This window comes from Glycine max, chromosome 11 (genome assembly GCF_000004515.6).
Source record: "Glycine max cultivar Williams 82 chromosome 11, Glycine_max_v4.0, whole genome shotgun sequence".
Lineage (NCBI taxonomy): Eukaryota > Viridiplantae > Streptophyta > Magnoliopsida > Fabales > Fabaceae > Glycine > Glycine max.
In genome coordinates, this window is record NC_038247.2 from 5,713,946 (window position 1) to 5,738,913 (window position 24,968).

Genomic DNA, 24,968 nt, shown 5'->3' on the forward strand with positions numbered 1-24,968 from the left:
GGATGGTACTTCATTCCATCGTCTCGTTTTGTAGTAGTATTTTCAGAATTTTTTTTTATCTCATACTGCTTATTATCGTTTAAAATTATCAAAAAATATTAATTATTTTTTCTAATAATCTATTTCAACTAAAAATATAATAATTTTTTTACTAGTTAGCTAATTATTGCTGTAATAAATAAAGATGGTTTAGTTGGGAAATATACATGTGAATTTCATAAAATTAAAATTTTCATTTTTAAAATACCTACAAATATTTTGAGAGAAAGTAAAAATATATACTACATTGATAGGTTATAAATGTAAAGGAAAGTGGATGAATTTGTGATGGGTACAGGTCCTTAATAATGCAGCGGAGCATGCACCCCGAATATTAAATGCAAGGGATTTCACGGTTTCTGGAGTTTTTTTTCTGTGTTTATCTTGGGTGAGATCAGAACTCGAAAGCTCCATCATTTTTTGCCACTGCAGCTTAATTAACCTGCGGTTCAGCTTTCAGCGTTTTATGCTATTTTGCCTGTAAGCAACCCTTGAAAGTGAGTGAGAGTACTGAAAAGATGTGCCCGCCCAACTGTTGCATTCTTGTACCACTCTGCAGTCAATAAACTATCCATAACTCAATTCATGTCCAACATTTTATTTATTGATCCAAACCCATGAAATTAATCTGCCAACTTTAACTGGGTAACCTAGTAACATTAATTTAATTAAAGTGTATTTGGATGTCGGTTACGTTGAATGTAACTAATTTTCATTCCAAAACAATCGGTAACTTGGCCTGGTGCATATTTGATTTTATGAAAAAATACTTTTTAAGACAAAAATAATTTTATCAAAAAGATCAAAATATATGTTTTTGTTTCAAATTGAAAAGCATTTATAATATTTTTACTTTCAATCCAAACATACATATACACATGTTTCTACTATCTTATTTTAGAAAGTGAAAAAACCATGTTGAAGATGATTTCAACATACATATACACATATGATTATGATATAGGCTAAGACGGGTTATAAGCTTTGATACAATGTTAGATTTCATCTTAAAATTAATTAACATTAAATAAAATTGTCCAACAGATATATAAGCTACACCCCAAAGACTGAGGCAGGCGATGTGAGACTTCCTAACAATTATTTTCACATAAAACAGACTGTTACAAATTTACAAATTGAGTCCGCTAATCAAATTTATAAAATTCTCAGAAGTATACGTAACTTCTGGAGTTTCATTGTATATTACACTCGTACACAATATTACATGGCTTAATTGAAGTTTGGGATATGTCATGTGTAGGGGTGTAGATAATATGTTTCTCTGGGTATTATAATATAGAATATACAGCTCCAAATTACTTCTATCCATCGGTGGTGTGGTTAATTGGAAAATTGTTAGATGTTTAAGAAAACAATATGTGAGCATGTAAAACAAAAGAACTTGGAAATGTTTTTTTGTCTTTTTTCTCTTACCTCTCGTGCATATATAACTCTACAGCATTGTACAAGTTTTACATAAAAACGAACCAATCAGGGAAACTAGTGTGGATGGAACTATTCAATCTTTCCTTTCTGAATTCATTCTGTTGTAACAGTCTCGTTCATTTGATGGTTGATACAAAACAAAAACATTGGAAAAACAATATATTGATTTGAACGTTATTCAATCCTTGGCGTACATGTCTCTACGTTTCAACTTTTTCAGATTGCATAATTTGCTTGATTTTGACACCGCCATCATGAGATTTGCCTTTCCTTATCATGCATTTACATGGCAATATGTGGCATTGCTTGGAGCCTCCCCTCTCTCTCTAGCTACCCTTTTCCCATCTCTCTCACACACATAGAGGGTATTCTATTCCCTTAATGAATTTAAAAATACACTTGTGCCAAATGGTCACAATCTTCTGTTTGATTTACGTTTATACACTTGATTTTCAAAGCCAAGTCCTTCATCACTCTCTCTCTCTCATCCAAAATCCTGAGCTGCTTACCTCATAAAGGAATGTGACCTGGCTAAAGAGACCTCACACAGCCGCAGTGGTACACTCCCTAGTCTTACGGGTAATCATCTTTCTTGCACTAATTTTCTACCCGTATCTCCAAAGATACATCACAAAGATCATTCCATATCTCTCTCTCTTTAGGCTTCTACTTCTACTGGTCTCGTTTTCCTTTAACTTTTCTTCTTTCCTTGTTATAGATGTGACTTTGCAACCATATAGAGTAAAATCCTAGTCATAACTATTCATACAATGCAAGCTTTTTGGCTTCTCATTTTGGTTTTGTTCATATTCTGTACGATCATTTTCATTTAATTAGATTTAATTATGGGATGTGAGGTTTTTAATTAATATTATGTATAGAGCTGATTTTGTAGATATCCCAACGTAATGTATATTTTGCTAATAAGGCTCTGAAGGTTTTGAAGGAAATAGTCACTTTCAGGAGTTTAATATGCTAGTTTTTGTGTGATGTGATTTTTAACTGGACCTATATTTTGAATCAATTAAGCTTTGGCTGATAACCAAATAACAACAGGAATATTTGGGGTGAGAGTGGAGGAGGGACCACCCCAGCAATAACTCGAATTAATATAGATCATCTACAAAGCAGCTGATTTTTTTTAAGTAGCATTTTTAAGGGGAAACATGAATGAATGAATGCTATATTGGCAACTACAACTATAACTTACATGCAATTTTACTTTGAAGTGATATTCTAGGTTTTTTTGGACTCCAATTTTATTTCGAGGCTTATTTTAGAATGTTTAATTTAAAGTGAGCTATAACATGATCAATAGATGATTGGATTCTTTAAATACCTTAAAAAATTAATTTTTGACCGTATGTACATAGAAGATTTTCTTGTTGTGATACAAAACTCACTTTAACAATCTTTATTACATCCCAAAAAAAATTAATTTTTGACTATCAAAGAAATTAATCTCCCATTAATTATAAGCTAGAAGATATATATTTGGTAGAAAAAAAAGGTGTTTAATTAGTTTTTCTTTATTATTTTTCACTTAATTAGCCTTTTAAGTATACAAGGACTTCTTTTTTTTCTTGCAATAACTACAATTTTAGGTGAACAGAAATATATTGGTTTCCGCACAAATTTTTATACACCAAACCAGCTCAAATTTAGATGCTTCATTTCATAATTAAGGATTGAGAATTAAATTTTCAAACACCAAAATAGCTCAATTTAGCTACTTAATTTGATAAGGGGTTGTAACTATATTCACTATGTGAATTTGAATCTCACTAACAATGTCAAAATCTCATTGGTAGGAGATCCTGTAAAAGTTTTAAGGGGGAAAAATGGGTTCAAATCAACTTAGCCTTACAATACAAATTTTCTAATTTAATATAATATAAAATTTTCAATAAATACTTATAAAAGAAGTAAAGAAAGTAAAATGTGTACGAACTTTTTTTTAAAATTAAAATTATCTTATGTATAAATTAATCTATAAGAGTCCTCACATTCGATTTCTTTAAAAGCTAATTTCAATCTATAAAAGCTAATTTCAATTTATGCATAGATTAGTTTTAATTTAGAGATTTTTAATTTATTATATTTTTCTGTTTTTCATAAGTATTTATTGAGAAATTTATTCAAACAACATAAAATCGGATAAAGAAAAGTTTAAGTTGAAAATTATTTTTCTTGTTTTTCTACCCGGTAAGCTAAAAGAAACTTTAATTATAACTCTACTTTTTTTTTTTACTTCTTTTGTTGGTCTTCAATCTAAACAACTAAATAAATTGATGAATTTTTCTGATCTAATACTTCTTCTTTTTATCCTATTTCTTTCCTCTCTAAAAATTGTAAGACGTGTATTTTATTTTCACCATACTTGCATATAATGTTATCACATCATTAAATTATTTTGATATATTATATAACTAATATATGAAGTTAATTGATATGCAGTGTAACTTATCTAATCATATAACACTATGATAAATTTGTTTTGACTTTTAAAACAAAAACCTTAAAAAAAAATCCCAAAATTGAATTTCGATTAATTGATTATGTAAAAATATATATATATATATATATATATATATATACCCGTAAACACCCAATCTTGTTCACCCTTCTATTATTTTTTATTTTTAGTCTTCTCAATTTATTCTCACATTTCATTTTTCTACAAATAATGAAATTTTATATTTGGGCTAATCTTAGGAAATTACCTCTTGCATCTCTCTAATTGTTCATGCACCTAATCCGGAAGAATATAAATTTGTACATTCTGAAAATATCTTTCCAGAATATAATTTTACATTTTGAATTAAGTGTTCCAGAAGCTTAAAAAGGTGCAAAAAAACAAAATTGGAGGTGCAGGAAGTAACTGCCCTAACTTAAACCAACAACATTATTTACATTGGGCTTCCAAACACAATTTGTATCGGATCTAGAATTCAACCAAACACAACAACCCTACATGAATGATGAACCCACGCGCGTGGGCTTCCTACCAGTACCAGAGTTTTTATTTATTTATCAATAGTTGATCTTTTTTTTTTTTTCCCATAACATCCTCCGCAGATTCCTTTTCAGATTGATGAAAACATTGAAAAGTCTAGTCGTGTATCAGATTTTCAGACATTCATCGAGGTGAAATTTCCATTGTTGCACCCGAGACATACTTGGTCAGTTGGTCGCAACGCATCATTGCATTGTCTCTAATTATCCCATTTTACTAATAATCTAATTCAGAAAAATTATTTGTAATAGGATTTTGGTATCAATCAACAAATCATAAGTTGGTCAGTATTAAAAAAATAATTTAAAAATTATTTGAAACAATTTATTGAAAGTGACATTTAACGAAGTTACCTAAAAAACACACACGAACAAAATAATAAAAAGGGAGAAAGCAACACACACAGTACCAACAGCAATTTACATGTAGCAAACTTATTAGAAAAACATTAAATTTAATGATACATTTGTATAATATTTTATAGAAAAAAGAAAGAAAAAAATACGTCATAATATGAATAATATAATAAATAAAAAAATATAAAAATGTTATATAAATAATGGAAGAGTTTAATTTTAGAATAAATAGTTATGTCGTAACAGTGTAAAAATATTTTTACATTGTTATCCTAAAAAAAACGGTCGAACATGATAAATTTTTTATTTATATAATAAAAATAATTATCTTAATAATTATATCAAAACAATTATTTCTTATTAGTTAACAATAAAAATTTTAACACCGACAGTTATAGAAAATATTTTAAATATGATTTGTAAAATAATTTTTAATTATATAATGATACATAGTTTACTGAATGTAAAAATATATATTTTCAATTTAATCTAATTAAAATTATAATATAATTCAACCTACGTCGGATCTCTAGCAAACCGATGTAGCAAATATTTCATTGCATAAATATGATAAAACACGACGATCGACGAATCAAATCCAAAAATGATCGATGGACCTCCGAATTGCAAAGTCAATCAACTCTCTTTTTTCTTTCATGAGACAAAGAATAATTCTAAGAGCAAATCATACTAACACTGCTTGAGGTTTTACAAGATTACATAAAATCCTCATATTTTCACTGTTACAATAATCTCTTTTAATTGTTTAAAAAATATTATTACACTGATATTTTTTTTATACATTACACTAGTTCTTAGATGCTTAAAAAATGCTGCACTATATCTCCTCATAAGAGAGATTGTTATAAATGTATAAAAAAGTAAAGATAGTTTGTGCAATCTTACAAAATCTCAAAAGAGTGATTTCAGTCATCACGTAGAAGGTTGAAGTTGCACACCGATAATTTATAATCGCTTATACACATAATACAAAGATATGGGAAACTAAACATAATATATTTTTCTCATTTTGTACAATGGTCACTCGTTCTTATTGTTCTGTTATTGGCATCAAGTATTCATGTATTGCTCTTTTGTTTCGACAATAATTATATATCTAATATTATTTATAAACAAACTACTATATATATATATATATATATTAGTCATTTAAAAAAAATACATAGAAATATACATGATTTGTGTGGTCGCACGAGTAACTAACTAGTTAATATCAAACTAATACTATAGGATTTTTTTTCCTTCTTCTTCTTTGGGTTCACCTTGTTAAAAGGAGTGAATGAAATACTCCAATATATGAGAGCAAATGAGCAGTACTTTAATCACTATTTTTGAACAATATACATGCAAGCCCAAATCAGTTAGTCTCCGGGCAGGTTTGCATTCGGGGTCCATTTGTGTAGACCAGGTCCATATCTTCGAAGTTCGAATTCTGTTTTTGCCATCAATATTCTCAAAACTATGGACCAGAAAAAAAGTCCTACAATTTGAGTACTTTCATCCTAATTTGCATAAACACATTGTACTTATTTCTTTTTCAATATGTTTTGCACTATGTAATTTTTTCCCACTGTGATATATCTACTTATTTTGTTATTGATAATTAATCTTTATGGAAAAATATTATTATTATACCATTTTGATAAAGAAATGATTTTTCATTGTCAAATAGACAAATACTAAAATTTGTGATGGGTAGGTAATGACGTGTTTAGCAGGGGATTGTCTTCATTTGTCGAAGTCATAGGTTTGTTTGTGTGGGACTCGGATTATAAGTATACCCAATCTTATTATAGGGAGTTATACACTTCATGTTATCAGCATTCAATAAATGAATAATTTCATGATTTTGACTAAGTGATTGTTGAATTTTTTTCCTTAAATTAATAGAAAAAAATGGATTGATAATGATGTGGTCTGACTCATTTTATTCAAGATAAATCTTGAATCGGATAGATTATTTCTTTTTTATATATATGAAATATGAAATTTCACTAAGTCAATTCTTAAAAAATATATAACTAAAATATTTATATTTATTTCAATAAAAGAAGCATGAGCATTTTCTATAGAAGAAATTTTTTTATCTTGATACCAATTTAAGCATGTCATAGGCTTTTTTCCTTTTTTATCCATAAAATATTTTTTGTTTAAAAAAATAGACAAATACTATTTTTTTTTACCGCAACAAATATGTGTGAGCAAAGTTTAGATTACAAGTGAGTCATGATAATTATGCAGTGTAAGATATTCAAGGTGGAACTTATGCAGTTGTCATGTTTCGTACCCGAAAATGGTTCATCTTAGAACGACAATATATACTTTCCTTCATAGACTGCATCACTTAATACAGTTGCAATATTACGACTGCAGTTACAAAGTAATTCCAAATCACAAAATGCCATAATGCAACGATTTTTCCTATAATCACAGTCGGAGTGCCTCAAACCGCAACATACATATATATAACTGAGATTAGACTCAGTTTTTTCAAAAAAGCATCCATGCACTCAGACTTTGATTAACAGGGAAAATAGAGGGGTGGGGTGATAGGCGTTAGGTGTTTAATATATAAGGGTTTGGGGAATGAGAGATGTTGATACAAAATTCTATGCATTAAATAGCTCCAACACAACAAATTAATGATAATGTAATGAAAGGCAAACTAAAGGAACCATCCCAACAAATTAATGATAATGTAACGAAAGGCAAACTAAAGGAACCATCACAACATAACAGCGGCCAGGTAATTACATGTAAAAAATTGTTCAACCCAAACTAAGAAATAGAAGAAAAAAAATAATCAAATAATAGGTTCATGTGTTGATACTTATTACAATTGCCTTTACTTCATCAGTAGATATATGAATATGACAGTTGTTTCTATTGTGCTGTACCAAAGAAGCTAGGAATTAGGATAGGATAGGTTAGGCTACGTACTAATGAATTCGAATGAGGATGAAACTGAAAGGAGGGAGAAAACCGTGAGAAGGAAGGATCTCTCACACTCACACATATTCAATTTTATACAGTTCTCACATTTATGAGATAAATAGACAATTTTTACACATTCCAAAAGTTAGGAATTCAAAGAAGTACATTAAAAAAAAGGATTTCACTAACATGTCCCTTTCTTACATTTGCTAAAGAACTAAAAGAAAAAATTACTTTACACATTTCACTTAAAATATATTTTTTTAATTCTTTAACTAATATTCAAGAATACTGGTTAGTATTTATCTTTAAAAAATAATTAAAATAACACTTATTTTACGGTAATCTACCAATAATAAAACTATTGGTAACTTCTGAATTACCTCAAAGTTGCTACTTGCTAGTAAATGATTTTTAGGAAAAAAATATTTTTTTTAATAATTTTTAGTAGTAGTTGCTTAGATAATATATTCCGAATAATTACTTTTAAATTTTAATAACTAAATAAACCTAAATATCTATAAATATTATTTTAAAAAATTGACTATCAATGCTAATCTTCACTAACTTCTATTTATTTTATGAAAAATACTATTTCATCCCAGTAAAATAATTTAGCACGTAAAACAATTATAAAAATAAAAAAATATTTTTTTATATATTTATATAAAACTTCTATTTAACTTGTTATATTGCTCATATTTATAAAAATAAAATACATTATATGATAATATTATTAGCATAAAAAAGCAAAATACATTATGAATAAAATATTAAAAATGATTTAAAATGTTACTCGGGTATTTTCTTTATTAAAATTTTTAAGAAAAAATATCGTTAAGTGTAAAACAAATTATTATCATTATAAAAAAAATCAGAAATTTTTTTTAATATAAATTTTTAAGATAATTATTAAAAAAATTAACAAATTTATCATTTATGAAAATTTATGATCAAATAACTTAGTATATACATTAGACATTTTTGCATTTGTTTTGAGTAAGAAAAAACACGGTCAAAGTTAAAGATGCAAATTGTTGTTGACAGCAAAATTTGGTTGTGTCTTTGTTTTTCTTTTGGTAAATAGCACTTTTGTCCATAAATTTGTAATTCGTTGATAAATATGTCTTGAAAGATGAAAATATAAAATTTAGTATACAAAAGTATAAAAATTAGGACAAATATATTCAACCGTCAATTTCTGTCACCGTTAATCAAATAACTTACGTGGTACAGAGAGATGAAATTGTCACTGTGGTCATATCGAATTGTCATCATAGAGATATATTTGCGCTTTTGAAAGATGAAAATACAAAATTTAGTCCCAAAAAATATAAAAAGTGCGAAAAATATATTCAAATGTTAATAGTAGATTGTAACTAATTATTATAATTTTTAAAAAATTATATTGCGACAATTTTTTTTAACAAACTCGTAAATTAAATTGAGTTTAAACAAAAAAAGAATATTAATTTTATAAACTCGTAAATAACTTTTTTGATGAAAGGTTCAAGTAAAAAAAATACTTATGGTAAAACATTATAGTTAAATTAGATCCATGAATAATTTTTAGGAAAAATTAATGACACTTTTAATTTGTAAAAAATACTCACCTCCTTGGAATGATTTTTTTAAATGATTAGTCAATAAAAAATAATTGTGTATGATATAAAAAAAATAATTTAAAAATAAAAAAACTTTTATTATAATTTATAATTTGATGTCATTGCATATACTAATAAACATTCATATTTTATCATGAAAAAATTATAAAAAAATAATTAAATAAATAGTACTTGATTAAGAAGAAATAATAATTTTCTTATTTTATAGTAAATTTTTTTTGTGTGTTGATAACATTTATTAAGAATTAACAACCAAATGATTTATTTATTTATTGTATTTGAAGAAAAGTAAGAAGAATTTGTAAAATAATAAAAATTTACTTCCATTGATAATATTTTGTCACAATCATTATAAATTTTTTAAAATTGTAATAATCAATCATAATAACATCCGAATATATTTATTGCACTTTTTTACATGAATTAAATTTTGTATGTCATCTTTCAAGGACTTACTTGTAAGTAAAAAAAAAATATATTATATGATAAACCATATACAATTAGGAATGAAGAAGTTGTTAATCAAGAGATCGACTATATATTTATGGTATTTTTTACCCTTCAAAATCCAAAATTGAGTATTTACCCTTTTCTTTTTCATGTAAACAAAAGAAAGAATTAGAGTCAGAAGACGATCTGACTCAGACCCGTTATCTTCATTCTACTCAATCGATCCTCACTTTTTCTTGTCAAAGCAGGTGCCTCCTCTTTCCTTCTCATTTGTTTAATTATATTGTTCTATTCCAATTCCCTTCTGGCAGATTCCACTATTGTTCTCACTTTTGTTATCCTTCAAGATATGCAATTTCATCTTTTAGCTAGTTTTGGTGGATATTCGGTTTCAAGCGTGTCCCTTTGATTATGGGTTGGGGTAAAATTTTGATTTTTCTCCTTTCTACTCCAAGATCAGTTTCAATTCAAGTAGAGAAAGGAGGGGAAAATGACTTTTTTTTTATTTATTTACTGAGAATATGATTCTCTTCCTGCCCATGAGATAGTTCAGAGTTTTTGTTTTCTTAGCTCATTTTGTTTAGTTAACAATTCGATGCGATGCTTTGATCGTGGGTGGTGCTTTTATTGCTCCCAAACTATGCTGAACTGGGAATAGTTTTAAATCCGAGCTTTAGTTAATTTTAAGTAAAAAGAGGGGAGAGAAATGGCACTGCACATGTTTTTCGTGGACATATAGCTTAACAAGAGTTAACATCTTGATGCATTAAGGTTAATTGTGTTTTTCTTGGCTGCGTTGTTGTGTCAGAAACAGTGGTTTTTTTTTATATTATTTATCTGCTTATTAAATTTTTTTGCCTTAAAGTTTTTTCCTGCTTGAACTTTCCTCTGCCCGTGAGATCTAGTTTCAAACGTAAGTGTTCTGGCTATATCTGGGGTTGAGTCAGTTCTTTTTGTGTGCTGTAAGTTGAAGACATTTTCAAGTGCTAACCAGGCAACGTTTGATGTAGAAGTCTGATTGTAAGAGGTTTTCTATATGTTAGGCGAACAAGATTTTTGCCTTGTATTTGTGTTACAATTTGTTAGTACTTCTATTGAGTTGATATAGATGGATGCTATAAACTTTCTGAGGCTTCAAAGAAGCAAAGAATATAGATTATGTACTTATTGTTGCTTTACGCAAGACATTATTTTTTAATATGTAAAAATTATTGGGCGTATTTATGGTACATGTTTTTAAAATGAGGACATTGGCTGACATATATATGCTTAAAGTACAACTGAATTTACTTTTATTGTTTACTTTGATTTTATTTTGTTTTAATATATACTGTCTTGTATCCTTTTAGTTATGTAATTAGTTTCAAGCCCACTTAAAGCTAACCTGATATCTTCCTAACTACTTGTTAAAATATTGTGTATAAAGCTATCTTGAGGAGACAGCTGTGTTCTGTGATTGTAAACAGTTGTCTCCCACTCCTTGTACCCTATATATATTTAATAGTGTGCAATAAATTCTGTGGGTTGAAAATTCAAATTTCATGGGTAACTGTTCTGATCACCGTCCGCCGCCGTCGTCTTTGGCCACCATTTTTTCCGGCGAATCCAGGGTTGGGTGCTCCTTGAGGAGTGCGACTCACCCCTGCAAGTCGCGTGGCCACCATTGTGGAAGGAGTGGACGTCCTCAATGCACCTATTGCAAAAGGATAGGACATATTCAAGAAAATTGTTACTCCATACATGGCTTTCCCGACAAGGTAGCACATGCATCTAAATCTGAAAAATCAGAGTCTTAAGTTTTTTTATGAGGAGTACCAAGAATATTTGAAGCTTAAATATGAAAAATCCAGTAACCAAGCTAAATCCTCTTCGGTACCGGGTGTTTCAACAGTATGTATTTCTCAATCTATGGAAGGTCCTAGTCCTTGGATACTTGACTCAGGTGCCTCTGATCATATCTCTGGTAACAAATCATCCTTTTCATCCATTTCTTTTGCAAAAACTCCTCACTTTGTTACTGTAGTCAATGGGTCCAAAGTTGCATCTCAAGGAATTGGTCAAGTTTCTTTATCTCCTTCATTAAAATTGAACTCTGTATTATTTATTCCGCATTGTCCCTACAACTTAATCTCATTAAGTCAATTGACTCGTTCGTTAAATTGCTCAGTAACCTTTGTTGCTAATTCTTTTGTTATTTAGAAACATGGTACGGGTCGTCTGATTAGAGAAGGATGTGAATCACGAGGACTTTATTACTTAGAGTCTAGCCTTCCTGTATCCTGTTTTGCAACTTCAAAGCGCAAGCTTTTGCATGATCGTTTGGGTCACCCAAGTTTAACAAAATTGAAAATGATGTTTCCTAGTCTTAGAATGTGAATCTTGTCAATTAGGGAAACATGTTAGGTCATCATTTCATCAATCAGACAAAAGATGTAATTCGGCTTTCTCTACCATTCATTCTAATATTTAGGGATCAAGTCGTGTCACATCTTTTGGTTTTAGATATCTTCATTGATGAATTTTCTAGATATATTTGGGTTTATTTAATGAAAGACATATATGAATTTTTGTCTATATTTATGTCTTTCTTTAATGAGATTCAGAACCAATTTGGAAAAACTATTAAGATTTTCAGAAGTGATAATGCTAAAGAGTATTTTTCTCATGATCTGTCTTCCTTCTAATCCTCAAAAGGTATTTTACATCAGTCCACATGTCCTCATACACCGCAACAAAATGTCATAGCAGAAAGGAAGAATCGCCATCTTCTTGAAACTACACACTCCCTAATGTTCAACTCAAATGTTCCTGTACATCATTGGGGAGATGCAGTTCTCATTGCTTGTTTCTTAATAAATAGGATGCCTTCTTCTTCTCTTGAAAATTAGATTCCTCACTCAATTATTTTCCCTCATGACCCATTATTTCATGTCTCTCCTAGAGTATTTGGTTGTACCTGTTTTGTCCGTGATCTCTCTCCTGGTCTAGACAAACTCTCTGCTAAGGCTATTAAATGTGTCTTTTTGGGATATTCTCGTGTTCAAAAGGGTTACAAGTGTTATTCTCCTACTACAAAACGGTATTATATGTCTGCTGATGTTACTTTTGTTTAGGACACACCTTTCTTCTCGTCCTCCATAGACTATTCTTCTTCCCTTCAGCAAGTCCTTCCTGTCCCATCTTTTGGTCCAATGAGTAACTCCAACCAAAGTGTTAGTGAAATACCTTCTCATCCACCAAACTTTATTGAAGTTGCTCCTTCACCCCTCATTACATATCAACGCAGGACACAACAAGTTAGCTCCATAGTGCCTGAGTCTTCTTCTCGTGATTCAGATCCTCCTCCAGCAGATCCTCAAACCATGGATCCTTCCTCTTCCACTTCTCCTCATAATTCTGATTCAGATTGGCCCATTGCACTCAGGAAAGGTACTCGATCTACTCGTAATCCTCATCCTATTTATAATTTCTTGAGTTATCATCGGTTGTCTCCTTCATATTTTTCTTTTGTTTTCTCATTGTCTTCTCTTACTATTTCTAACAATATCCATGAGGCACTTGATCATCCTGGATGGCAACAAGCCTTGATTGATGAAATGCAGGCTCTTGAAAGCAATGGTACTTGGGAACTTGTTCCTTTTCCTCCTGGCAAGAAAACGGTTGGTTGTAGATGGGTCTATGCTGTTAAAGTTGGGCCCAATGGTGAGGTTGATCGGTTGAAGGCTCGGTTAGTAGCTAAAGGCTACACTCAGATCTATGGTCTTGATTATTCTGATACTTTCTCTCCTGTAGCTAAAATCACCACTGTTCGACTGTTCCTTGCTATGACTGCCATGCATCATTGGCCCCTCCATCAACTTGACATTAAAAATGTCTTTCTTCATGGAGATCTTCAGGAGGAAATCTATATGGAGCAACCTCCTGGCTTTGTTGCTCAGGGGGAGTATGGTCTAGTATGCAAGCTACACCGATCTCTTTATGGATTGAAGCAATCCCCTCGAGCTTGGTTTGGTAAATTTAGTTATATTGTGCAACTTTTTGGGTTAAAACAAAGTGAAGCAGATCATTCTGTTTTTTATTGTCATACATCTCCTGAAAAGTGTGTTTATTTAATGGTCTATGTTGATGATATAGTGATTACAGGAAATGATGCTACTAAGATCTCTCAGTTAAAAGAGCACTTATTTAGTCATTTTCAGACCAAAGACCTGGGTTATTTGAAGTACTTTCTTGGTATTGAGGTGGCTCAATCAAAAGATGGTGTTGTGATTTCACAGAGAAAGTATGCTCTTGATATATTGGAGGAAACAGGCATGCAAAATTGTAGACCTGTTGATAGTCCTATGGATCCAAATCAGAAGCTCATGACAAATCAAAGTGAAATTTACCCTGATTCTGAGAGATATAGGAGACTTGTAGGAAAACTCATTTATCTTACCATTACAAGACTTGATATTTCTTTTGTTGTTGGGGTTGTTGGTCAATTTATGCAAAATCCTCATGTTGATCATTGGAATGCTGTCATGCGTATTCTCATATGTGTAAAGAAGGCTCCAGGGCAAGGATTGTTGTATGAAGACAAAGGAAACACTCAAGTCTCAGGATATTGTGATGCAGATTGGGCTGGCTGTCCTATAGACAAGAGATCTACCTCAGGATATTGTGTTTTATTGGAGGGAATATTATTTCTTGGAAGAGCAAGAAACAAGTTGTTGTTGCTCGATCCAGTGCGGAGGCTGAATATAGATCTATGGCTATGGCTACATGTGAACTTATGTGGATTAAACAATTTCTCCAAGAATTGGGATTTTGTGAAGTTGAGCAAATGAAGTTATACTGTTCACATTGCCTCAAATCCAGTCTTTCATAAGAGGACTAAACACATAAAGATTGATTGTTATTTCATTGGTGAGAAACTATTGTCCAAGGAGATTAACACCGAGTTTATTAACTCCAATGACCAGTCGGCAGATATTCTAACTAAGTCCTTAAGAGGAGCTAGAATTCAGTCTATATGTTCCAAGCTTGGTGCATATGATTTGTATGCTTCAGCTTGAGGGGGAGTGTTAAAATATTGTGTATAAAGCTATCTTGAGGAGACAGCTGTGTTGTGTGGTTGTAAACAGCTATCTCCCACTCCTTGTACCCTATATATATATATTTAATAGTGTGCAATAAATTCTGAGGGGTGAAAATTCAAATTTCAAGTCTACTCTTTGATGGAGCTTTGCCAGGCATTCTTATATGATGAAATATTAGCATTATTAGCTTATTTTTATCACAATGCATGCCCTTCATATATATTGTGTACTTCATTTCTATGAAACATTGGACAGGGCATGGCAAAAGATGAAAAGCTGAGCCAATCGCATGAAACATGGAAGCAAGAGATTGCAAGAAGCCAATCCCAAGTGGATGCATTGCAAAAAGAACTTACAGAGTTAAAGGCTTGCAATCAGGGTTCAGATGGAAATGCAAAAAAGGATTTGGAGGTTCTTTGGCGAAGAGTCAAGACTGCTTCTACATTGTTGACTTACCTGAAGTCAAAAGCTAGGCTCATGGCTGTTCCTCATCTAGCCCATACATCTTGTGGCATCAAACAATTAGAGGGGGTATGCTTTGTTGACAAAAATGGGATACCATTATCAGGTTGGTCCAGCAATGTTGATTTTTCTTCATTTGATGACGCAGATGAAGAATCTTGGAATGGAATTAGCCACCAGCATGGTTCCTTAGATGAACAAGATGCAGCTTACATAGGTGAAATGCTCAAGTCTGTACAGATGGTCACAGATGTGATGGAAGCCCTTGTCAAAAGGGTTTTACTGGCTGAGTCAGAAACTGCAATAGAAAAGGAAAAAGTAAGTATAAGTAAGGAAGAAATTAAGCGGAAGTCTACCCAGTTAGAGAACATGTCTATGAAATTACAGGAGATGGAGCATTTTGCTTTGAATACAAATAGTATCCTAACTGAGATGCGGCAGAGAGTTGAGGACTTGGTGGAAGAAACAACCAGACAGAGAGAACGGGCTGCTGAAAATGAGGAAGAACTTTCTAGAGTGAAGCAGGAATTTGAGTCTCTGAAATCATATGTTAGCGGTCTAATAACAGTAAGAGAAACCTTGCTTTCTTCAGAGAAGCAATTTCGAACTATTGAGAGGCTGTTTGAAAAGTGAGTATATTACATGCTATAAGTAATATGCTATTATATTACATGTCTTGATAATTATTTGATGTTTGGCCTACATCAAGTTGCTTGAATTAAATGCTTCAGTACACTTCCTGCTGCATTTTTATGCTCCATATATGATTTATTTTATTTTTACTTGGTGCCATGCCATCACGTTGACTTTTATTGGATCAAGTGTTCTACTTCTGTAAAATAACATTCTTCTTCTTGTGGGTGTGGATAGGATTTTCTGTATGCACATGATCAGAGGGTCTTTCTTGGACTCTTGTTTTAGAAGCAGAAGTTCATATAACAATGAAAGAATCTTGGGAACCTTTAGTGATGCAAGAAGTAAATACTATTAAACTTGGTTTGTTGAGATATGTTGTAAATTATTTAAGGGTCAATTAAGAGGTAACTATATTTTTGTCATAATTATTTTCACTGTGATTTGGTTAACTGCTTTTATTTGAACAAATCTGACACATCATAACTTGGCTATTGTAATATTGTTTCATTCGGGAGGATGTCTTCCTGTTTCTCTTCTGCTTGACTTAGTCATGTCTATACCGCTTATTCAAGTTTCTTTCTAAAAACATCACCTTTATCAACTGATTTATAAAAATATCACCTTTTAGGAAGTCGGCAACTTGGTTTTGCTTAGCTTATGTGTGCATTTTTCCTGCTACTCTCAGCAATTGCAAACTTAAAATGTAGATCCTTAATTTTTCAGAGTGCAATTGCAAACTTGTAGAGTTTCTTGGTTTTATTATAAATATATCATTTTTTTGGAAGTTGGCAACTTGGTTTTGCTTAGCTTATGTGTGCATTTTTCCTGCTACTCTCAGCAATTGCACACTTAAAATGTAGATCCTTAATTTTTCTGAGTGCAATGACAGCTTCATTTGATTATTTGTTGTTCAACTTACATTAGCTACTGATTTATAAAATTATAGTGTTTAAATTACAGTATTTGTATAACATTGGTCCTTTATCTAGATAATGCTTCAATAAAATCCAGTCTCTTTAAATTGATAAGTGCATTAGGGCGCATCTCTCCTTGTCATGGCAAATGCCGGCTTGTTCTAGCCACAAAGGCTCAAATGGATTTTCAAAATATAGATTGGCATGGCCTACTCATTATAGTGAAATGTCAACTGGAGTGTCCCCACTCCCCATGAACCTAGCTCAATTGGTTTAAACATTTGCTCGCATGTTTTCACATAAAGTGTTAATTGAAGCACAAGTTTCAGGTCCATAAGCCTGTTATTATTACAAGATAACTTGGGTCTTGTGGTGGGGTGGTTGCATGGTGTGAACATTCATTTCAATTCTCATGTTCAATGTTCATTTCTACCTCTGATATCGTACTTGTCTAATTGACTAATGTTCCTTTGGAGCAGGCTAGTTGCAAAGACTACTCAATTAGAGGGTGAGAAAATGCAGAAAGAGGCTGAAGTTCAGAAACTTATGGAAGAGAATGTTAGGTTGAGTGCACTGCTTGACAAGAAAGAGGCTCAACTTCTTGCATTGAATGAACAATGCAAGGTAATGGCCTTGAACGCTTCAAACATGTAAATGCCAAAGTTTTATGCTGACCACTGGAGGCACTAAAAAGAAGGTTTATCCATAAACATCGTTAATGCCTTAAGTTTTATTTTCTGGTGCCATTTGTTGTTAAAATTGAACGCAGAAAATACTTGTGCTTGGAATGTAAACTTGGAGTGCTCTTTCATGGGGAAGAAAAAAAATGAGGATGGGGTGTCTCTTTGCTGTAAATGTTGGAGACCAAATCACGAACCTCACATCACAGATATCACTGAGTAATATTATAGTAACCAGTTAATTACCATCAATCAATAGGTGAGTCATCCAATCAACTTATAATTTTTTCGATAAATATATTTGAAATTTCAACTTAAGTAGAAGTATTTGTGTTTATTTCACAAGTTTATAGTATTTTTTTTTAAAACGTTATTTGATTAGTGTTTAGCTTATGATTTATTACTGCATTCATTATTTTGTTTTTGTGCTCAATATATTAATAAAAAATTGGTTAAATTAATCGTTTTGATCCCATTTGTTTAAACTTTTTTTTAGCAAAGAAACACTTTTTCCAAAAAAAAAACAATACATATTTTTTTTTGTTAAGAAGTGTTTGGACGGAGAGCATTTGGACAGAGGGATTAAAACAAGTTTTTATTTTCAAATGACATGAACTAGAAAGATCATTTTTTAATGAACAAAAACAAATGCAGAGTTAAAAGCACACTTTATAAAAGATATAACTACATGTAGTTGTTCCACGAGACTTCTTAATGACATCATAAGTCACTTGGTTGCTAACGTGATTATTGCATCGTTAATGTTTTTACTTATAGTAATAATTAAAAGAAAAATCTATTTAAAAATTAAAAGTAAAAATTTGCAAAAGAAAAAAGTTTAGAGACCATAAAGTATTAAACTCTATACTATGTATTAATATTTTTATTGAAAATGAAAATAATGTTATTTATAAATAGATTTATCTGGCTTTCATAAAAAAATAGATCTATCTATTAAGCTTAATAGGTTTTTTTAAAAGCTCACAATCTAAACTAATAATTAAAACAAACTCTTTAAAAAATATGAATTTGATCTTTTTACTAAATAGACTAAGTTTTAAATGTGTTATGTTGTATATCCAGTCTTCTTGAGATCAAAATCAGATTTTGACCACCACGACATTTCAATTGTAAAACTTATATAATTATAACTTAGTTCAAGATCAAGGGATCATCGTTCATCAAACGACCACATGCACCTTATCAACATCTTATTTTCGTGTTCATTTCTTTCACATGTGCATAATCGAGTGTCACGTTAGATAACTGTCAATTTCGTCAAGCCGAATAATATTTAAGAATTAAGGAATTAACATTCAAGACACACATGAGAATCCCAATTGTCACTTCCTCTATTTGGTTTTGAATGGTCAAGGAGTGATTACATATAGACACCATCCTTTTGTCATCATACCTCGCTCACATTTAGTCAAATTTTGTTGACCAAAAATCACTTACACAATTGTCACACTTATTTCACAATTATCAAGTGAACATCTAACTAATAGTTTAACATATTTTCACTATTAATAAAATGTAAATTTGTGAATAAAAATTTGTTAATATTTTAAGAAAAAAAATTCTTTATTTTTGACTTTCTTTTCTCTTGACTTTAAGTATTTTTGGATTTGGATTTTTTTTATAAAGTTAAAATATTTGGATTTTGACGCAGGGAATACGATTACAGAGAAAACCGAACAACTTCCGAGGAACCAAACCAACAAAAGCCAACGCAAAGGCAATTATCTCGTTGTATGAATTGGGTTGGGTACTATATTACTACTCTAGTGCCTGCAATTTCTCTCTAAAACCCTAAACCTCATTCTCCTGATTTCTGTTACATTGAGTTTAGGAAACAAAAAACAACACAGTCAATTGGCAAATGTCTAACTCTAACCCGTTACCCCTCAAGAGACAAGGAGAACAATCGTCCGATGATGGCGCCTCTGCCATTAAACCTTCTCGCCTCAAAATCGCAATACCCTCTGAGGATTCCGACAAGAAGGTAACCCCTTTTTAGGCTTCCATCACCAATTTTTTCAACCCTAATTTTTCCTCCTTGTTCCTTTGCTTTTTTTTATCATTTTTTCCTTCCTGGGTTTCTATTTCCCACGTTTTTGCTTCTTGGGTACCGAGTTTTCCCCCTAAAAAATTATTATTTTTGGTTCAGAATGCGAACAGGAGGCTCAAAGATGTTGAAATCTGTGTCCCAATAGTGTATGGGACCATTGCATTCTATCTTGGAAGGAAGGCCAGTGAGTAAGTTGCGTCTTTGTTTGTGTCCCTTTTGCTTTGTTGGGTCACTGTATTTGGCTATAGTTTCTAATCCTTCGATGTTTCCAGGTCTCAGTCACATAAGTGGACAGTGTATGTACGTGGAGCGTCGAATGAAGATCTTGGGGTGGTGGTTAAAAGGGTCGTGTTTCAGTTGCATCCTAGTTTTAATAACCCCACTAGAGTTGTTGAATCACCCCCTTTTGAGTTATCAGAATGCGGTTGGGGTGAATTTGAAATAGCCATCACCCTCTATTTCCACTCTGATGTCTGTGAAAAACAGCTGGACTTGTGAGTGTCAGTTGCTTGTTTTGGAGTCTTCATATTTTGCTGATTGAATAAATCATCAATTTCGAACTTGAACTATTACTACTTTCTCCTCTAAGTAATCCCTACTTTCTCCTCTAAGTAATCCTTAAAGTAATAAAACTAATTTTTAAGTAATCCTTAAAGTAATGAATATTCATCACTTGAGTCCCTCAGTTGATGTATTTTAGTAAGATTTAGGGACTAATTTGAAGTTTTTCTTTTCTTTTCAAAATGTTATATTTAGCTTGATTTCTAATACTTTTAGAACTACTTAAGTGGTTTGTTTTACTTTAGGGATTATTTAGGAGAGACTGAGAGAGCAATACCTCAAGCATGAAATTGATGGTTTACTCTTTGCTGGTTACTTGGATTTGGGACTTGTGAGATTGCATTTTTTTAATAACTTATGTTAATGGTTTCTGTGGTTATAGGTATCACCATTTGAAATTATATCCAGAAGATGAATCTGGCCCCCAGTCTACGAAGAAACCCGTGGTTGTTGAATCTTATAACGAGATTGTTTTCCCTGAACCCTCGGAGGTTTTTCTTGCACGTGTACAGAATCATCCTGCTGTTAATGTGCCTAGGCTTCCTGCTGGTTTGAATTTACCAAGTCCTGGTACTTTCCTTTCAATGTTATTCCTATTCCTACTAGTAGTAGTATTTAAGTTTCTTACCCTTCAGATTTTTTCTTTAAGCTTTCCCTTGTTTTGGTTTCTGCAGTACCAAGCGATACTGTGAATGATAAGGAGAGAGGTGACACCAAAGATCATCTTCTAACCCAATGGTTCTTGAACTTCTCTGAGGCTGATGAGCTCTTAAAACTTGCAGCAGCTCGCCAGCAGGTTATGGTTTCTTTATTCAATTATTCTATCATGCCTTGTCACTAGGGATTTATTAATGGCTTTTATTCTGCATTAGTTATTGTGCAGATGCTATGCTATGGCGCTTTCTTTTGTTCCTTAAAGTAATATTATTTTATGCAGCTATGGGGATTACCATCTGAAAGTAAATATAATCAATTCACTGATCCATTCCTGATGTGCAACTAATGAAGATAATCTTCTCACAAATGAGATAGTTTTTTTTTTTGTTTGCATTCTTCTTGTATTTAGTCTAGGAGGCTTTTATTGGATGGTGAAACCTAATGGATTAGTTCATGGTTTTCTCACCAAATGTTTTATTTGTTTGGCACTGTTTTGGATGCATATGTAGTGAACACGAAGTTAACTACTCCAGTTACACATGTGGGCCTCTCTTTCTTACTGGTTGAAAGCATTTTTAAAATTTTTTTTACTAATGTTTTGCTATTAAATTGTTTAATCTTTGTAGAGTTAGTGAGGATTTTTGTGCTGACTGTGTTTGCCATGTCCTAGGTGCAAGCTCATATTGTTAAGCTGCGAAGACAATTAAGTTTGGTGGAAGGACTGCCTCAGCTGTCTAAACCGCCATCTGGTTATGAATGTACATGATTTTTATTTTATTTTATTTTAAAATGAAATTTTTTGGGCTTCCCTTTTGAGTCAAACTTGGAAGATTCATGATGAACAATTATGTATATATGCTTCCTTGTAGATTGTGTTGCTTATTTTTATCTGTAGTAGCCAAAAGATTAGAGGTTTGAAGAATGGACATGATTCTGGGCATTTATGCTTAAAATCTTATTTGGTTATAGATGTGTATTAGTTGTAATTTGAGGAGTATAATATTTTATCTTAAACTTATCTAAATCCCTGTTGCTTTAACAGTTTAATCATTTAAAAACTGAACTTCGATGATTATTAACAAGTGTGTAGTTAATTGAATTTTACGCTTAAATTGACTCAATATTGATGAGTGAGTCCATCTAACTTTTCATATGAAGTTATATGAGCAAAAAATCAATATGCAATAAATACAAGTTTTCTAGAAGGAGCATTACTTTATACTATTGCCAACAGCTATGTTGATTGTTGAAGCTTCCTTGTACGACCGGAAGAGACATTTGTCAAATGTCAACTCCTCTTGCAATACGTAATAGTAGAGGTAAATAAAAAAAATATTTAATTATAAATTTATCTTTTAGTCTTTAAACTTTAACATATGTTGATTCCTATACAGACAATTTTTAATTCCTTCTAGTTTTTATCCATATAATTTTTATTTCTTTTAGTCTTTAATATCTTAATTTATAGGGTCAAAGACATCAAAGGTAAAAAAAGATTAAAAATATAATGTATAAGAAATAAAAGATTTACAACAATTTTTAAATATAAGAACTAAAATGTAATGTTTGTCCAATTATAAGGACCGAATAAAACTTGAAAAAATAAACCTCCCAGCAGTCTTTGTTTTGCATGGTTTAGTGAAAAACTACAATTGTTGTTGTGAGATAAACTTCCACATAATCGATCCCATGGACAACATCCTTATAAGCTCAACGCCAAGGCAAGTTTGAGAACACCACATTCACAACACATGATTACTTTTTAGTATAAGGTCACCAAGATTGGCTCAAGCATAAGGCAATCAAAATTCTTACTTTAAGTTCATAAAAAAAAAACTATTTATTACTATTTTATAAAACTTTCATATGAGTAGACGCTTACAGTGTTCATTAGTATGTGTTTATCATCAATACTCTTTAAAATTATTTAGCCATTTACTTCAATTAAAAAAATCATCTCAAAATTTGTTAAGAGTTAAAAGTATGTTTAGACTAACATAAGCTAACTTGACTCTAAACACACTATGTTGAACCCAAAGGATTGATGAGTGGTGTAAGATCTTATTTCGTTTAAATGAGTGTAAATTTAGTGAAATAATTCATATTCGATTCTTATTGTGTGTAAAATTTCATTAGATCAATGACAGTCATATATCGCAAACGATATTAATTTTTGACTTAGTGAGTTAAAAAATACTCGTAATTTCTAACCTAGGAACAAAAACACATTATGTTGAGTTGTTGACCAAACACAAAATATCCAAGTGGTATATTTCACTGAGTATACTTTGTAGTTTATACAGTATACACTATACACAAAAGCACTTTATTGTCTCTGGTTCGATTCCATACGGTTCCAAAATCTCTTATGCTACCCAGCAAACTCCAACAGAAGCCAGCTCAGTAAGTGAAATACGAGTTACAAATTTACAAAACTGAGAGGGGCCAACTTTCTCTTCATAAACAGAGAAAATTAACATGTAATTATTAATCTGAAAATTGAGGACACTCCAAGACACATATTTAAGGAAAATTTCAAGAAAATAGAAGCAAGTTAGCCAACTAAGAAGGTCAGAGGAACTTCTTAGGCTCTGGGAGAGTCAACTTCATGGCTCCCTTTCTTTTTAGAGAAAAGCCATCCTATCAAAGGCATCAACGGCTTCCTCTTTGGCTTCTTAACAGAAGGAGGTCTCCCAAGCAATTCACCCTTGTTAGGGATAACTTGAGCAAGTGCATGAGGACTAGCGAATTTCACATATCTTCTTTTTTGGAACTCTTCTGCTTTCTCCTCATCACTGCTTTGAGTTTTGATTTCCATATTGGTTGTTGTTGCATTTGCAATGAACTTGAGGTCTTCAATCTCCGGATCGTCCCGTCGCTGCAGCAACCTTTGCTCTCTTGCTTTTGTGTCTTCTAGTTCTTTCTGCGTTTGTTCCAGTTCCTTTTTCAGGGACTTGATGCGTTGAACCAAATTGCTAGCTTCTTCTCTTGCTCCCTCAAGACTTTGCTTTGTTTCTTCCAGCTCAGTTGCCAATGCTCCACCTCTGGTTTGTGCACTCCCACTTCCATTCGCTTCAACTTGCATCTTAATCAATTGAGGCACATAATCAGAAGAAAATTAATTAACTAACTATATACATCTGCTTCAATTTGGAGCTAACATGTGCATTATGTTTTTAAAGTCATGTACTGATAGTGTAAATGGCTTTTACACTGACATCTAATTAAAATTGACATGTGTGATAAATTTGTTGACATCTAATTAAAATTGACATGTGTGATAAATTTATTGACATATATTTATCACGATTTCTGATTGATTGATAGTAAAAAAAATTAAACTTGGAGTAGAAAGAGAAATGGGAGAACCTCTTTGAGCTTGTTGGCATAAATTTCCCCAACTAGTACTTTTTCTCCGAACAACATAACTGCTTCTTTAACAGACTTGAATGGGGCACGAGTGTCAATCTCTGCACGTTCCATGATCACCATTCCACCACCTTTCTTGTCCATGAACGTTTGTTCTTGAGCTAACTAGTCACCAACTTGACCTCAGCTGGTGTAGAAATTAAACTATGATAGAATGAGAAAATTGCTAATAACTAAGGTATAATGTATGAGTGAATATCTGAAGGGGAAGTTCCATTTAATACAACAGATGAGAGGAATAGTCTTAAGGTCATTAGTTAATAGATATTGGTGGTGTAATAATTGGCTAACTTGAAAAGAAACTTAGTAGAATCACAAAAACCTTTCTTTTCTTCGCGTCCACTTCACTGGTATTTCGTTAATTGAAGTTGACAAGGGTGGTTGGACTGTCTTGATAATTTAGTTAGTTCAATCTATATGATATCGAAGTTTTGAGAGCACTCTTTGGAGCCTTGATTAGGACTTGTCTCCTTTCAACCATAGTATATCGTTTATGGTTCCATTTCAGGCACTAGTGGAGCCCATGCAAATTTTCAGAAAGAAAATAAGACTTGGGCATGTTCATGTACTTAAGGAAAGTTTTTTCATCC

At 31.7% G+C, this 24,968-nt stretch overlaps 3 protein-coding genes across 4 annotated transcripts; 2 read left to right on the forward strand and 1 right to left on the reverse strand.

The window, feature by feature from the left end:
• The first annotated feature begins 9,989 nt into the window (after positions 1-9,989).
• LOC100799360 (uncharacterized) lies at positions 9,990-17,835 on the forward strand. 2 transcript variants are annotated; one of them, XM_003537583.5, is made up of 3 exons: positions 9,990-10,135; positions 15,224-16,059; positions 17,460-17,835. In XM_003537583.5, the coding sequence occupies exons 2-3, from the start codon at positions 15,227-15,229 to the stop codon at positions 17,632-17,634; spliced, it is 1,008 nt and encodes a 335-aa protein (XP_003537631.1). In that variant the 5' UTR covers positions 9,990-10,135; positions 15,224-15,226; the 3' UTR covers positions 17,635-17,835. The 2 variants fall into 2 exon arrangements, with proteins under 2 accessions (XP_003537631.1, XP_040862573.1); XM_041006639.1 differs by lacking the exon at positions 9,990-10,135 and adding an exon at positions 10,142-10,308.
• A 1,626-nt stretch (positions 17,836-19,461) lies between these two features.
• On the forward strand, positions 19,462-21,915 carry LOC100799891 (transcription initiation factor TFIID subunit 14b). Its single transcript, XM_003537584.5, has 6 exons — positions 19,462-19,665; positions 19,831-19,919; positions 20,004-20,225; positions 20,675-20,862; positions 20,967-21,088; positions 21,620-21,915. Exons 1-6 carry the CDS (start codon positions 19,543-19,545, stop codon positions 21,713-21,715), a joined length of 840 nt encoding a protein of 279 aa, XP_003537632.1. The 5' UTR covers positions 19,462-19,542; the 3' UTR covers positions 21,716-21,915.
• Positions 21,916-23,196: 1,281 nt separating this feature from the next.
• LOC100804345 (WEB family protein At2g17940) lies at positions 23,197-24,624 on the reverse strand. The gene is made up of 2 exons (XM_003538829.5): positions 24,319-24,624; positions 23,197-24,034 (listed from the first exon to the last, which is right to left on the reverse strand). Exons 1-2 carry the CDS (start codon positions 24,460-24,462, stop codon positions 23,534-23,536), a joined length of 645 nt encoding a protein of 214 aa, XP_003538877.1. The 5' UTR covers positions 24,463-24,624; the 3' UTR covers positions 23,197-23,533.
• Between the last annotated feature and the right edge of the window lie 344 nt (positions 24,625-24,968).

What these genes read in the sequence shown, in the direction of transcription:
- LOC100799360 (XM_003537583.5), top strand. Translation starts at nt 15,227, where the DNA reads ATGGCAAAAGATGAAAAGCTGAGCCAATCGCATGAAACATGGAAGCAA. An exon ending in ATTGAGAGGCTGTTTGAAAA is followed by an intron (nt 16,060 to 17,459) that starts GTGAGTATATTA and finishes CCTTTGGAGCAG; the next exon opens with GCTAGTTGCAAAGACTACTC.
- LOC100799891 (XM_003537584.5), top strand. Translation starts at nt 19,543, where the DNA reads ATGTCTAACTCTAACCCGTTACCCCTCAAGAGACAAGGAGAACAATCG. An exon ending in CTTGGAAGGAAGGCCAGTGA is followed by an intron (nt 19,920 to 20,003) that starts GTAAGTTGCGTC and finishes CGATGTTTCCAG; the next exon opens with GTCTCAGTCACATAAGTGGA. An exon ending in TTTGAATTTACCAAGTCCTG is followed by an intron (nt 20,863 to 20,966) that starts GTACTTTCCTTT and finishes TGGTTTCTGCAG; the next exon opens with TACCAAGCGATACTGTGAAT.
- LOC100804345 (XM_003538829.5), bottom strand. Translation starts at nt 24,462, where the DNA reads ATGGACAAGAAAGGTGGTGGAATGGTGATCATGGAACGTGCAGAGATT. An exon ending in ATGCCAACAAGCTCAAAGAG is followed by an intron (nt 24,035 to 24,318) that starts GTTCTCCCATTT and finishes CAATTGATTAAG; the next exon opens with ATGCAAGTTGAAGCGAATGG.